General features: G+C 46.5%; 2 protein-coding genes across 2 annotated transcripts; one reads left to right on the top strand and one right to left on the bottom strand.

The window, feature by feature from the left end:
- The first annotated feature begins 755 nt into the window (after positions 1 to 755).
- On the top strand, positions 756 to 3,501 carry LOC123135856 (pentatricopeptide repeat-containing protein At1g02060, chloroplastic). The gene has a single exon (XM_044555086.1). The coding sequence runs from the start codon at positions 797 to 799 to the stop codon at positions 2,669 to 2,671; it is 1,875 nt and encodes a 624-aa protein (XP_044411021.1). The 5' UTR covers positions 756 to 796; the 3' UTR covers positions 2,672 to 3,501.
- A 145-nt stretch (positions 3,502 to 3,646) lies between these two features.
- LOC123135857 (histone deacetylase complex subunit SAP18) lies at positions 3,647 to 6,878 on the bottom strand. Its single transcript, XM_044555087.1, has 7 exons — positions 6,745 to 6,878; positions 6,494 to 6,647; positions 6,301 to 6,333; positions 5,099 to 5,209; positions 4,784 to 4,879; positions 4,036 to 4,107; positions 3,647 to 3,946 (listed from the first exon to the last, which is right to left on the bottom strand). Exons 2-7 carry the CDS (start codon positions 6,599 to 6,601, stop codon positions 3,914 to 3,916), a joined length of 453 nt encoding a protein of 150 aa, XP_044411022.1. The 5' UTR covers positions 6,602 to 6,647; positions 6,745 to 6,878; the 3' UTR covers positions 3,647 to 3,913.
- Positions 6,879 to 16,400: the final 9,522 nt, after the last annotated feature.

The raw sequence follows: 16,400 nt of genomic DNA, 5'->3' as shown, positions 1-16,400 counted from the left end.
ATATGATATGTTGATTTTTTTTGGCCATGCATTCTGTAATCATGTCCATAGATGAATGTATGTATTATTGGCCATCCTAACAATGCATGTTTATCGTTTGCTCTTTCCTATTGATCTTAAATTGTGTTATCTGATTTGGTACAGCGCTGGAGTTCCGAAATAGGAGATTTTTCTAGACAAACTACAACCTACAGGTATAAGCCTTTCTGAAATACTCCCTCCGTAAATGAATATAAGACGTTTTATATCACTTATATTTAGTTTACAAAGGGAGTAGTGGGTATCACGGTAAATATTTTATATCATTTACTTTTGTTTGTATACAGTACATGTTCCTTACCAATTTTAAGAGCTATATGGTTGTATGTTATTCATGATGCCTCTGGATGTTTGACCATATATCTCAGCTAGCTGCTCATGTCTTGCTTGAGGACACAATTACTAGATTTGAAGTGTGCTTTAAAATTATTATTTTATGGCAACTGGTAATTATTATGTCCATATTATTACTTTCATATTTTACGAGCGTTGTCATTGAAAGTTGGATCAACGAGACTCCTAGCTTTCTGATCAGTAGCTTATTGGCGGCCGAACCTGTTCGGCGAATGCTTTTAGTTGAATAAAGCTCTCATACTTTCGCTGCAAAAAAATAGACTGAACTAATAAGTAAGATTTTCGTAAAATCATATAGGAGTACATAAGAATAGCATCACTCGTTAAGATTTGTATAGTACTACTACTTGAGTGTCGTGGGAAGTCGTATGCACTTTCAACGCTGCCACGCTGACCGGTTCTAATGGGCACGGCAGGGAAGCTGCCGGCGCAGCCGGAGCCCGCGTCGGTGGCGGCGGCGAGGAAGCTGCACCTCCTCCTCCGCTCCCGCGACCTGCGCCCGGCGCTCGAATACCTCAGCTCCCTCCCCTCGCCGCTCACCCTCCTCCCCAACCACGCCCTCAACGCCCTCCTGCGCGCGCTCGCCGCCGCCGGCCGCGTCCGCGCCGCCACCGACCTCTTCCGCCGCATCCCCGCCCCCACCGCGCACTCCTTCAACTCCCTCCTCGCCGCGCTCCTCCGCCGCGGCCGCACCCGCGCCGCCAACGCCGTCCTGGCCGCCTTCCTCCGCTCCCCGCGGGCCACGCCCGACGCCGCCACCCTCAACACCCTCCTCCACGGCCTCTCCACCGCCTCCCCGCGCCCGTCGCCTCCCGCGCTCGTCAGGCTCTTCCGCTTCCTGCCGGAGACCTACGCCTTCGCCCCCGACGCCATCTCCTACAACTCGCTGCTCTCCGCTCTCTGCCGCGCCGGTGACCTGTCCGCCGCGCGCAAGCTGTTTGACAAAATGCGCGTCGGGGAAAAGGATTGCAAGGCTTCCGTGTTTCCTAATGTCATCACTTACACGACCATGATCAAGGCATACTGCGTAAGGGGCCTGGCTGACGAGGCGCTCACGGTCTTCAAGATGATGGCTGCGGATGGTGTGACGCCGAACAGGATCACCTACAACACGATGATCCAGGGGTTCTGCGAGGCCGGCAGGATGGAGCTGGTGAAGGGGTTGCTGGAGACGGACTCGTTTAAGCCAGACACGTGCACATTCAACACACTGATGGCCGCACATTGTGGCGAAGGGCGGATCAAGGAGGCGGTGGAGGTGTTTGGCCAAATGGTGGAGCTCCGTGTGAGTCGTGATTCTGCAAGCTATAGCACGGTGATCAGGGCGTTGTGCGAGAACAGGGAGTTCGTGAAGGCTGAGGCGCTTGTGGATGAGCTTTTGCAAAAGGAGGTGCTCACGAAACAAGGGGGTTGTGTACCGCTCATTGCGGCATATAACCCAGTATTTGTGTACTTGTGTGAGAATGGGAAGGCAAAGAAGGCAAGGGTGCTGTTTGGGCAACTATTGGATCGGAGGAGCAAGGTCGACTTTGCTGCATTCAAGACATTAATTCTAGGACATTGCAAGGAAGGAGATTTTGAAGAAGGGTACCAGCTGGTGCTCTCGATGTTGAAGAGGGATCTTGTGCCTGATGATGAATGCTACATTGCCATCGTAGAGGGATTTTCACAGAAAGGAAGGATGAAGGTTGCATGGGAGGCCCTACACAGGATGCTGAACAGTGGTCTCCGGCCTAGCACAAGCACGTTCCACTCGGTTCTCTTGGGACTTCTGAAAAAAGAAGGTTGCGCAAAAGAAGCTGCAGATTTGATTGAGATAATGCTTGAGAGGAAGATCCGCCAGAATTTGGATCTTTCGACCAATACGATTGACGCATTGTTCAAAAGCAACCTAAATGACCGTGCTTACAAAATCATCACATCTCTATATGACCAAGGCTACTACATCAAGATGGAAAAACTAATCGGGGACCTCTGCGAGGAAAAGAAGTTCACAGAGGCAGCCGAACTCACCTTGTTTAGCTTGCAGAAGCGTCATGAATTGGGTGTGTCAGTATCCAGTACGGTTCTGGATGGCCTTTGCACAGGTGGTCGAGCTTCAGATGCGTTCCGGCTTTTCTATGAACTCATCGAGAGCGGAAGCAGTTCTGCTGCTGTTGAACCTCGCAGTTTGGTTGCGCTTCATCATGCGCTTGACGAAGACGGAAAAATGAAAGAAGCTGATTTTGTTGCTAAACAGATGAGGCGTACGGCTGCCAGAATTAGGGAAATGGTCTAAAAGAGTTAGCACTGTCCCAGGAACCAATTCAAACTCTGCGGTCTATGCTGCTCCAGCCTTGAACAGAGACCAGGATGCAGTAGCTGGACTTCCACGCTCTCGGCTTGGTCAACTGCCTAACAAGAAATGGATCGTTGAGGAATGTTAGATGTTGTAAGAACGAAGACAGCAGATCAAATCAATCTATATTCCTTAGAATGGTTTGCTTGGGCCATTTCTTCTCAACGGCCGCCCTATCCATCTTTCAGATGAAATGAAGTGATTGAAAACAAGACAGCAAACTGCTATGAAGACCTTGAAGAGCAGGTTCGCTGGAGATCAAAGCGTGTCCGTCCACCCTACAATCGCATTTGGCAAAAGGTCCATATGAGCTATGTTGAACTTGGTGAGTTTACGGTAATGGCTGTCAGACACATTTGGCATGAAATGTACGCAGCTCTTTGCAGTGTGCAAGTCCTCATCCATGGCTCTCTTTGTATCTTGCGGAAAGTACCCCTGTCGTTGCGAGATTCTCCTCATACAGTTAGGGAGCTAAACATGGATGTGTGGAAGTGATTTCATCATCTCAAGTATTCTTGCTCGGAGGATCCGACTGTGCAAGGCAGGCTGAAGACCCTGCCTTGTTCGTTATGACATCAACAGGGATCTCAAAGACGAAACCAGGTCCTTTTTTTCTTGTTGCAAAACACGAGTTTATATTAGTAGATCATTAGCAAGAACGCCTGGTAACTTGCTTTCATTGCCAAGATATAAGTTCTTTTTTTCTAGGCAGAAATGGGAGTTCACATAATCCTACGAAATTCGATTGCAATGCTCATTATCTGAGTTCACAAGTTTTGTTGTTTAGTTGCATCAGATGTTACTGGTAACGATCGTACAACTTTGATTTAGCTAAATATATCGTCATTTATTTGGTAAATTCAGCCTCAAAAGTGCTGCGCCGCCCCTATGTTTACATATGTTCTGCTGGAAACATTAGTTCAAAGAGTACTCTCGTTCAGAGTGACAACCACAAAGAACAGGTACATAGCAAGCAATCACATCAGATCTCTGAGTGTCAAGTCTCAAATACTAGTTCAAAAGTCGCCACTATTACAGACAGTTCTGGTTCCAGTTCCCTACGAGGCGACCACTAAGGAGAGCTTCATCCCTCACACGCACAGCTCAAGATAATAATAGCGCAGCAGGAAAACTATTCTGCTTAGTGTGCAGCAGACACACTATTTTGCAAGATGGCACAGCTCACATGATCGACACGCTCAAGTAATCACCTATCTGCAAACGAAGGTAGCATGATAATAAATAACAAGTGTCAACAAAGAAAACGGAATGAAATGCTAGCATAATACAGCACTTATGCATACCTGGAAGCCAAGATCCCCAAGAGATTTGGCATCATCCCCTCTTCCATGACCATAAGAAAAGGTCGAACCCACCTTCACAATGTCCAACAAGATGAGTTATCACGGGTTGAAACTTCAACGGTTATGATTTATGAATGCAAGAGAACATAGGTTGTACAATGGAAATTTGTGGATGTAACTAGCAGTTTAAGCACGATGCTCAATGGACTAGCAATAAGCGTCAATTTCGGTATGGAACTAGTGATTACCATACTGTCTGGAACACTTTGTAATGGTCATATGGCCTAGGGATATGTTGTTCCCCAGTATTGAACGCATAATTGAAACATAATTGTAAAACGGCGCAAGCTGCAAGTAGTAGCTCATCATGCTACTAACTAGGCCAAACCAGGAATAATGAGACAGCGCTAGAGACTTTAAATATCAAATGGAATTATACAAGATTATATGCTCATAAACAGTAGTGAGAACCAGAACTAATAGTTAATGTATCCTGCTATCAATATAACTCGTTCCTGAAAGTAGAACTAACATCTCCTTTCATCCATAAAGGAGTGAATGAGGTATCAGAAATTTAGGATTTAGGATTTAGGACAGGGTGCTCTGCATTTGTAAATTACGAGTAGCATTGAAGAAGCAACTAATTTGCTAGCTTATCACCATTGGGTACCGTGATATACGGAGCAACAATTAATTTGGTTGGCATTTGTAAATTGGCATTGAAGAAACAAATCAGCCAAGAACTTACCTGTTTGACAACAAAACGACCATTCTTATCCGGGTATACAAAAGCAAAAGATAACCTAGCGTTTCTTTTCCTTGCTGGAAGAGCAACCTCTTTGACCTGAAACATGATCAAAATTGTGCTGATTAGACTCTCATCCAAGCACTTGGGATTACCATGCTGTCACACACTCACTGGTATTTTATGACATGGGATGTGATTGACATGGACGCCCAAGCACTACTTATAGCTGTCACACACACCCAGTGGTATTTTATGAAATTTCAATCTAAATTATGTTTCCCAAAAATGTCAAAAGTATAAGATATGTAATATTACAAGATCAGTGAGCTCCCGGAGTGTGGCATCCTTCCACGTATAAATCTGAACTTCATCTTTTGGCTCCTTCCCTCTCTCAGAAAATTCTTCATTTAGGTGATGGCCACCAACCTGGAAAGAAATAAGCAGGATCAGTTTTCCGTATGACTGTGTTTATTCACAAATCTGCAGTCTGCACTGAGAAGACATTGTTCAGAACTGTTACAGAAGATAAAAGTTGGAGAGTGTAAGGATCTCTATTTGTCTATTTTCCAGATCGCCCACAAGGCCACAACAAAAAATCCTCAGATTTCTTAAGCACTACATGCTTACTACCATTCTTTCTGGCAAGGATTAAGAATAGCCATAGCTGGCTTGAAAATCAAAATGCATAATCCAGTGCGTACATGAATAGCATCCATCTTCCTGAAAAATAGCATCCATTGTTCCAGCCAAAGATGGCGAGCCCATCATTGGCAGCTAAGTACTTCCCCTTAAATTGAGCTCACAGTTCCAACACCAACAGATACCCCTTGAGCAATGAACATATGTGGTGTATAAATTGTCAGGTTGAAAAATTGTATGACATGTAGTGACTTAGAATGCTCGAAAATAATGGAATCTGCAAACTGCATGTATGTCAGCCATGATAAATAGGTTAGCGCTGAACTGCTGATGGCCTTCACAAAATTTTGTCAAGATTTAATAATTACGACATCCAAAATGTGTGATTTATATGTTCAATTACGGATAAATGGGTCTAGCTATGTTTACACGCCTTTTGGCCCCTGATTAGCCAGGTTTCATGTTGAAATTAAAACTGTAAGGCCTATCAAACAAACCAACATTCTGACAAACAAGTTTTGGGATCCTCTGCTGTATTACCGAGTCATGCTAGTTAAACACCTCCTAGTCAAGTGCTGCTCAACTACAGGTGCCATACGGGCGAACTGATCTACACAGCACCATCCGGGAACAGAGCTTATACATCCTTAAAAAATGCAACAACGTGAGCACAATGGTAATGGGTCGTGTTTTGGTAGCATCATTCAGACAGGACCATACGTTTCAGATTACTTCACCACCGACCACCCATGCACCAGAAGATCCAATCAAATATTGCACGATCCAAGCGAATTGAGGATATCATAATGCGCTGTAGGTGCACTAAAAGTCTAAAAGGAACAAGAAAGAGTAGAAGAAAAGAGATCATTGGGCCTTACCTTGGTGAAAACCCGGAGCAGGAGAGGGCAGGTCTGCACAAGAAGAATTCAATCGATCAGTCCTCGCAATCCTCTAATTTCAAAACCTAGCAAACCTACTAAGAATAGCGCTGCTGATGTGGACACTAGTATATGTCTGCACACTAGCTAGTATAACATGTAAAATCGTTAGGGTTGCGGAGGCCTGGCTGACCTTCTCGCGGTCGATGGGTTGGGGGCGGGGCCGCGCCATGGGAGGCGGGCCGCGGTGCATCGGCGGGCCCGGCCGCGGCCTCATCTGCATATCGCCCATGCCTGCCATCTCCCTCCTCGGAAAGCTCGAATCCGCCGCCCTGCTCTGACTGACTCTGCCGAGATCGATGCGACACGAACCAAAGAGACGCGTCAATCCACCAACCTTTCTTAAGCCAAGAGAGAACGAGAGACCAAGGAAGCCGCGCTGACCTGCTCCGCTGCCTCTCGCCGCTCGCCGCTCGCCGTCCGCCGTCCGCCGCCGGATTCTTCACGGGGTGGTGGGTGTGGATGAAGGTTGGGGGGGGGGGGGGGGGGGGAGTCCGCAGCGTGGATGTCTCTGAAGAAACCCTAAACTTTTGTGGTTTGCACCCTTTGCTTTGACGGAAATTCTTACCCAACCACGAAATCGTTGTTTTATAAGGTGCTTTGCAGAAGTTATCACGGTGGTACATCTAGACCGCTCGCTCAGGGGGCCAACGGTTGAGGATCTCCTAAGGTTGACACACTTTTCATCTCCATCTTTGCTTTTGCATTCTTCCTAAATCATACTACTACTACTTGGCCTTGCCTCTCTTTTTTTCATTGTAGAGGTGATCTTTGGATTTAAAGTAATTATGTAAAAACCAATTCAAGGATTTATTTATTGGGGAAAGTCGAACGAATACCATGCAATTCTCTATGGTTTGCATTCCTACACCATGATTCGTTAAGATTTCTAAAAACAGGTTAGGCCTCACGGGGTTTTCTACTTGTCTTACATGCAGTGCAGGATTTAGAATTTGATCAATGTGGGAGCAACATTATAAAGGGTAGCAGGTTTTTTTTGTCAAAACACATTACAAAAGGGGGAAATACTATGGTTCAACCGGTTGAAAACACAGTCCGTGTCCACCACCTTGTTTGCGCTACACGTGGCACTGTGAGTACACCAAGCTTATCCCCTCCTCTTTCTCAACCTTATCTCCTCGTCCATCTCGTGCGCCACTTTTTCTTCTTCCCTGGTCTTCATCCAATTCATCCCCTCCGACCCATCCCCAACCCACGCCTCGTCGCCGGTAGGCATGCTGATGTGCGAAGCCTCCATCCATCGGACATGCCCCTCCTCTCTCTCTCTCTCTATATATATATCTATATATATATATAGGGAAAATCCATCCTACCACCCGGTGGTAGTTACCCCACATGTCTCATATACTACCATATGATATTATATATACTAATTTATTATTTTAAAATATGTTCATATACTATATCTAAGCTATTTCAAAGCAAGTTACATGAAAAAATTGCATATGAGCCCATAGTTTTTGTTATATTTATGAAGTACGTACATATTTGTATGTAAAAAAGAGCATACTCAAAAAATGGTACATACTACCTAAAAGTTAGTATATATACTACCTAATCATTGTTATATACTACATACTACACATACATACTTTCGGTTTCGACGGTAACTACCACTGCTTGTAGGAAACATTTGTCCATATATATATATATATATATATATATATATATGTATATATATATATATATATATATATATCTTGTCTTGCGCAAGTGCCTCCGCCGATGCATCTGGAACAAGACCACGATCCGCATCTACCGTCCCGGGGGAGCACCGGCGTGGCCATCTCCTCAAGCCTAGTTTCCCGCAACAATTTTTCTACAATAATGGTGCTACTGCAAATGGCAGTGGCGGGCGGCGGCGAATGGCTACTTTGCTAGTGCCTGTGACACACCAAAGCCACCCGGCAGCCGCGCTCGCCTCCCTCATCCATGACTGCACTCACTTCCCCATCCATGGCCGCGCTCTCCTTTCAGCTAGAGGAAAAGTTTTTTGCAACATGAGTCTCGTTGCGAAAGGCTCTACGGAAAATATCTCCTGTTATAGAGCTCAAACGAAAAAATGGTCTGGAAAATTTCTGCAACAAAGTTGTTGTTGCAGAAGGCTCATTTTGAAGATATCTAAGGAAAAAATGGTTCTTTTTTTGTAACAAGGTCCTTGTTGCAGAAACCTGAGTGCAACAAGGCTTCTGCCACAGAAATCAAAGGAAAAAATGGCTCGGGAAGATTGGAACAAGTCCGGTGTTTCAGAGAGATGAAGCGCAACATTGAGCGTGTCGCGGAGACGCTTACTCGACACTCCATCCAACAGTTGCTGAGGCGGCGGATATTTTCAGATTATCCACCGGCCGACGCGTAGCGGCGCCCTATAAAAAGTTAATAAAGTACTGAATATACATATGAATGCACTGGTAAAAAAATTATGCAAAATATTTGGGGAGGGGGCATTGGCCCCCACCACCCTGATGTCTACTACACAACCTTTTTCTTGTAGACATTGTTGGGCCTCCAAGTGCAGAGGTTTGTAGGACAGTAGCAAATTTCCCTCAAGTGGATGACCTAAGGTTTATCAATCCGTGGGAGGCGTAGGATGAAGATGGTCTTTCTCAAACAACCCTGCAACCAAATAACAAAGAGTCTCTTGTGTCCCCAACACACCCAATACAATGGTAAATTGTATAGGTGCACTAGTTTGGCGAAGAGATGGTGATACAAGTGCAATATGGATGGTAGATATAGGTTTTTGTAATCTGAAAATAGAAAAACAGCAAGGTAACTAATAATAAAAGTGAGCATAAACGGTATTGCAATGCTAGGAAACAAGGCCTAGCGTTCATACTTTCACTAGTGCAAGTTCTCTCAACAATAATAACATAACTGGATCATATAACTATCCCTCAACATGCAACAAAGAGTCACTCCAAAGTCACTAATAGATGAGAACAAACGAAGAGATTATTGTAGGGTACGAAACCACCTCAAAGTTATCCTTTCTGATCGATCTATTCAAGAGTCCGTAGTAAAATAACACGAAGCTATTCTTTCCGTTCTATCTATCATAGAGTTTGTACTAAAATAACACATTAAGACACAAATCAACCAAAACCCTAATGTCACCTAGATACTCCAATGTCACCTCAAGTATCCGTGGGCATGATTATATTATACGCATCACAGAATCTCGGATTCATCTATTCAACCAACACAAAGTACTTCAAAGAGTGCCCCAAAGTTTCTACCAGAGAGTCAAGATGAAAACGTGTGCCAACCCCTATGCATAAGTTCACTAAACCCGCAAGTTGATCACCAAAACATACATCAAGTAGATCACATGAATATCCCATTGTCACCACAGATAAGCACGGCAAGACATACATCAAGTGTTCTCAAATCCTTAAAGACTCAATCCGACAAAATAACTTCAAGGGGAAAACTCAATTCAACACAAGAGAGTAGAGGAGGAGAAACATCATAAGATCCAACTATAATAGCAAAGCTCGCGATACATCAAGATCGTATCACCTCAAGAACATGAGAGAGAGAGAGATCAAACACATAGCTACTAGTACATACCCTCAACCCTGAGGGTGAACTACTCCCTCCTCGTCATGGAGAGCGTCGGGATGATGAAGATGGCCACCGGTGATGGATTCCCCCTCCGGCAGGGTGTCGGAACGGGCTCCCGAGAGGTTTTTGGTGGCTACAGAGGCTTGCGGCGGCGGAACTCCCGATCTATTGTGCTCCTGGATGTTTTCGGGGTATATGGACATATATAGGTGAAAGAAGTCGGTCAGGGGAGCCACGAGGGTGGGAGGCGCGCCTAGGGGGTAGGGCGCACCCTGGACCCTCGTGGCTTCCTCGAAGCTTCCCTGACGTCTACTCCAAGTCTCCTGGATTGCTTCCGTTCCAAAAATAACTCTCCCGAAGGTTTCATTCCGTTTGGACTCCGTTTGATATTCCTTTTCTGCGAAACACTGAAATAGGCAAAAAACAGCAATATGGGCTGGGCCTCCAGTTAATAGGTTAGTCCCAAAAATAATATAAAAGTGTATCATAAAGCCCATTAAACATCCAAAAGAGGTAATATAATAGCATGGAACAATCAAAAATTATAGATACGTTGGAGACTTATCAAGCATCCCCAAGCTTATTTCCTGCTCGTCCTCGAGTAGGTAAATTATAAAAACAGAATTTTTGATGTGGAATGTTGCCTAGCATATTTCTCAATGTAATTTTTTTATTGTGGCATGAATGTTCAGATCCAAATGATTCAAAATAAAAGTTCATATTGACATAAACATAGTAATACTTCAAGCATACTAACGAGTAATCATGTCTTATCAAAATAACATAGCCAAAGAAAGCTTATCCCTACAAAATCATATAGTTAGGCTATGCTTCATTTTCGTCACATAAAATACTCCCATCATGCACAACCCCAGTTTCAGCCAAGCAATTGGTTCATACTTTTTAACGCACTTCAGCTTTTTTTTTAACTCTCACGCAATACATGAGTATACGCCATGGATATAACACTATGGGTGGAATAGAATATGATGATGGATGTTGTGTGGAGAAGACAAAAAAGGAGAAAGTCTCACATTGACGAGGCTAATCAACGGGCTATGGATATGCCCATCAATTTGTGTCAACATGAGGAGTAGGGATTGCCATGCAACGGATGCACTAGAGCTGTAAATGCATGAAAGCTCAACTAAAGAAACTAAGTGGGTGTTGTCGGTGTCAAAACCGGCGGATCTTGGGTAGGGGGTCCCGAACTATGCGTCTAAGGCTAATGGTAACAGGAGGCGGGGGACACGATGTTTACCCAGGTTTGGGCCCTCTCTATGGAGTTAATACCCTACTTCCTGCTTGATTGATGTTGATGATATGAGTATTAGAAGAGTTGATCTACCACGAGATCGTAGAGGCTAAACCCTAGAAGCTAGCCTATGATTCTGATTGTTCTTGTCCTACGGACTAAACCCTCCGGTTTATATAGACACCGGAGGGGGCTAGGGTTACACAGAGTCGGTTACACAGAAGGATATCTACACATCTGAATCGCCAAGCTTGCCTTCCACGCAAAGGAGAGTCCCACCCGGACAAGGGATGAAGTCTTCAATCTTGTACCTTCATTGTGACGCCCCCGATTCAATCGTACACTAATCATGCACACAAATGTGTACGATCAAGATCAGGGACTCACGGGAAGATATCACAACACAACTCTAAAACAAAAATAAGTCATACAAGCATCATAATACAAGCCAGGGGCCTCGAGGGCTCGAATACAAGTGCTCGATCATAGACGAGTCAGGGGAAGCTACAATATCTGAGTACATACATAAGTTAAACAAGTTTGCCTTAAGAAGGCTAGCACAAACTGGGATACAGATCGAAAGAGGCGCAGGCCTCCTGCCTGGGATCCTCCTAACTACTCTTGGTCGTCGTCAGCGGGCTGCACGTAGTAGTAGGCACCTCCAGCGTAGTAGTCGTCGTCGACGGTGGCGTCTGGCTCCTGGACTCCAGCATCTGGTTGCGACAACCAGAAAGAAAGGAAAGGGGGAAAAGGGGGGAGAAAGCAACCATGAGTACTATCCAAAGTACTCGCAAGCAAGGAACTACACTACATATGCATGGGTATATGTGTAAGGAGGCCATATCGGTGGACTGAACTGCAGAATGCCAGAATAAGAGGGGTATAGCTAGTCCTATCGAAGACTACGCTTCTGGCAGCCTCCGTCTTGCAGCATGTAGAAGAGAGTAGATTGAAGTCCTCCAAGTAGCATCTCCAAGTAGCAACTCCAAGTAGCAACTCCAAGTAGCATCGCATAGCATAATCCTACCCGGCGATCCTCTCCTCGTCGCCCTGTAGAAAAGCGATCACCGGGTTGTCTGTGGAACTTGGAAGGGTGTGTTTTATTAAGTATCCGGTTCTAGTTGTCATAAGGTCAAGGTATAACTCCAAGTTGTCCTGTTACCGAAGATCACGGCTATTCGAATAGATTAACTTCCCTGCAGGGGTGCACCAACTTACCCAACACGCTTGATCCCATTTGGCCGGACACACTTTCCTGGGTCATGCCCGGCCACGGAAGATCAACACGTCGCAACCCCACCTAGGCAAAACAGAGAGGCCAGACGCCGGTCTAAACCTAAGCGCACAGGGGTCTGGGCCCATCGCCCTTAGCACACCTGCACGTTGCGAGGGCGGCCGGAAGCAGAACTAGCCCCCTTAATACAAGAGCAGGCTTACGTTCCAATCCGGCGCGCGCCGCTCCGTCGCTGACGTCTGAAGTGCTTCGGCTGATACCACGACGTCGGGATACCCATAACTACTCCCGCGTAGATGGTTAGTGCGTATAGGCTCGTAGCCAACTCAGATCAATACCAAGATCTCGTTAAGCGTGTTAAATATCCGCGAACACCGAGCAGGGCCAGGCCACCTCTCTCCTAGGTGGTCTCAACCTGCCCTGTCGCTCCGCCACAAAGTAACAGTCGGGGGCCGTCGGGAACCCAGGCCCACCTCTACCGGGATGGAACCACCTGTCCCTTTCAGCCCCCATCATCAGAATCACTTGCGGGTACTCATCGAGCTGACCCGACTTCAGTCACCATCTGTATAGTATGTATGTATGTATAGTATATACCCGTGATCACCTCCCGAGTGATCACGGCCCAATAATATAGCAAGGCAGACTGACAAGAATGTAGGGCCAATAATGATAAACTAGCATACTATACTAAGCATCTAGGATTGCGGGTAAGGTATCAATGACTGTAGCAACAATGACAGGCTATGCATCAGAATAGGATTAACGGAAAGCAGTAACATGCTACACTACTCTAATGCAACCAGTATAGAGGAGAATAGGTGATATCTGGTGATCAAGGGGGGGCTTGCCTGGTTGCTCTGGCAAGGAGGGATCGTCAACACCGTAGTCGACTGGGGGTCACCGGCAGTCTCGGGGTCTACCGAAAAGAAGTAACGAAGGGGGAACACAATAAATAACAGAGCAATCAAAGTATCACAAAGTGTAACATGGCAATACGCGGTGCTAGAGGTGACCTAATGCTATAGGAGGTGATACTGGTGAAGGGGGGGAAACATCCGGGAAAGTATCCCCGGTGTTCCGTGTTTTCGGACAGATGATCCGAAGGGGGAAGGTTGCGTGTTTGATATGTTAGGAGTGTGTGGTGGATGAACGGGCTGCGTATTCGGGTTCGTCTCGTCGTTCTGAGCAACTTTCACGTTGAAAATATTTTAATCCGAGTTTCGGATTAAAAGATATGATTTTCTAAAGATTTTATTAATTCCTGGAATTACTTAATTATCTAAATTATTTGAAAAATAAGATTATGACCATCAGCATGATGTCATTGCTGATGTCCAGTAGTCAACAGGGTTAACTGGTCCCCCGACGGTGGGGTTCCCGCATGTCATTGACTGATAACTACCTAAACTAAATTAAATTATCTAATTAGTAGATGTAGTCAGGTTAATTAAATGATTAATTAGCTCTAATCAGGACTTAAATTAAGTTATTAATTTCTTTAATTACTCAATTATTTATTTTCAATTATTATTTTTTTTAAATCTTTTTTTTAATTCTTTGTTCTATGGGCGTGGGCCCCGTTTGTCATGGGCCCAGAGGGGCTATCGGGCCTCGGGCTGTGGTTGCTTGGGGCGGAGCCCCGGGAGTGTGCGGGGCCGTTACGGGCGTGTGGGTGTGGGCGCACCCAGGCGCCCACACGCGAGGGGAGACGAGGCCGGCCAGGGCTGTGCCCGGCGGCGGCGAGGCCACGGCGGCCAGCGCAGGCGCGGGCCGGCGCCGGAGGCGGCCAGGGGTCAGCAGCGGAACGGGGGGCGGTGGCCCCGGCGAGGCAACGGCAGGGGCGGCGCAGGGATAGCGGCCACAGCAGGGGAGGCAGTGCAGCGCGGGAGGTCGGGGCGCGTACGAGGGGTGACCGTGGGTGAGCAACGGCACGCAGGCGCGGCTAGGGGCGCCGGGGCGCGGCCGGAATGGGACAGAGAGGAAGGGAGGGGCAAGCGCGCTCACGGGGGGGTGTAGGGTTCGTGGCAGCGGGGCGTGAGGAGGAGGACGGAGACGGCGCGCGACGGGGAGGCAGTCCGGCGGCGAGGTCCGTTGAGGAGGAGGGCGGCGAGGCGGCGTTCCGGCCGACGGGATCCGGGGGCGACGGGGTCGGGCCTCTCCCTAATCCAGATGGGACTGAGAGGAGAGGGGGGGAGTGGAGGATGGCGAGGCGTCCGGCGATGGAGAGGCGGGGCGGGGTCGAGGCGGCACCAGGCGGCGGCGTACGGCGTCGGGGCCTCCTCTGGTTCCTGCCCCTGATTCAGATCGGGGGGGAGAGGGAGGAGAGTGGGGATCGTGCGCGGGGGGGGGGGGGGGGGGGACCGGCTAGGGTTTCTCCCCTGGTGGGGGGTTATGGAGGGGAGGGGTGGGCCGGCTGGGCCTGGGGGTTGGCCCAGTTGGGCCACGGCCCAGAGGGGGGGTTCTCCTTTTTTCTGTTTTAGTTTTGATTCCTTTTCTTATTTTCTCTTCTGTTTTAATTCAATTTAAAATATTTATGTATTTTATAAAACTGTGCCTTCTACACCATAATTATCTATGTAATATTTAGTACAATCCGAACATTTTAATTTTAATTTTTGAAAACTTTTATTATTGACATTAATTTGAATTTGAATTTTGAAACGGTTTCGAATCATCGCAAGGTTAACAACAGTAACCGTGGTGACGTGGCACCATTAGCCCGGGATTACTGTAGCTTAATTATCCGGGCGTCACAATTCTCCTCCACTACAAGAAATCTCGTCCCGAGATTTAAGCGGTGGAGTAAGGGGGGGAAGTTGTGGTTGCGAAATTCTAACGGATCTTCTCGGTCTTGGTTGCTCTCCTCGAAGAGGTCGATCCATTACGTTGATGTCTCCATTTCTGCTTCAGGTCAAAATGATGAAGTCGTCATCCTTTCTTCGGGATCTTCATCGTACTTACGAAAAGGATATGGGGGAAGACTCGGGAAGGGCGGGCCTTACCAGGTTGACTATCTGGTACATAACTCAGGGAATGGAGTAGGAAATAACTCTCGAATTGAACTTAAGAAAATATCGAGAGTAAAGTAAGAAGGTACCATGAGAAGTTTCAAACAGATAGGCCATTGTTCGATGTCTGAAACAACATGCAAAAGGGGTCCAAAGCAATGAGATTGAGTATTGCGTCTGCTACCAAAATAGATCACTTGGGACGGTGGCCCGTGAATTACATACGAGGCCGCACGCGAGGAACAACCTTGGGAAGAGGGGGTGCAGGAGAGTCAAGTTTCGATCCTGTGGAACTGTGGGTTATGGGCCCACCATGTGGTTGAAAGTAGGAAGGGGCCGACATTTTGCACGGTCATGATAGTAAGGCGTGTCAAAGGGTAGCCTGTCAGATATGTCGGCAACAACATCGATACCAAGGGCGAGGGACGAAGAGAACCATTTCCTGCTCGTTGAACGAGGCGGACCAATAGGCAAAGTTCTCGTCCATCGGTGGCTACCGGAATGTCATCACCAAAATAACAGGGTCTTTCTGACAGCATTGTACACCGAGGTGTTTACAAAAGTAGGAGAATATTACTGCTTAGATCTCATAGATCACAAGAAAGGTTAAACCAAACAATGGAAAGGAAGATATGATTATCGGATTTAACCAGATCAATGGAAAGGAAAAATGTGTTTAAACACATTTTCCAGGGGTATATCCTTCCCAAGGACAAGCAGATGATATCCATGACAGGATAGTAGGTAGAAAACCATTTTAGGTAAGGGGAGAAAAATTTCATGACATTACCCATACAACGGTGTTTGGATAATTGATAAAGAGAATTTAGCATAGTGCTTCAAATGTTCTTGGTGATGAACGGAGTACCACAGACATGCTTCAGGTAGCAATGATATGGTGTTTCAATCAAGGGCCCGACTTCGGATACACCAATGATCCATCAGGAGTAAC

Source organism: Triticum aestivum, chromosome 6B (assembly GCF_018294505.1).
Source record: "Triticum aestivum cultivar Chinese Spring chromosome 6B, IWGSC CS RefSeq v2.1, whole genome shotgun sequence".
In the NCBI taxonomy this organism is placed as follows: Eukaryota; Viridiplantae; Streptophyta; class Magnoliopsida; order Poales; family Poaceae; genus Triticum; species Triticum aestivum.
Note: the sequence above shows the minus strand (reverse complement) of the source record. Positions and strands in the feature narration are given on the sequence as shown.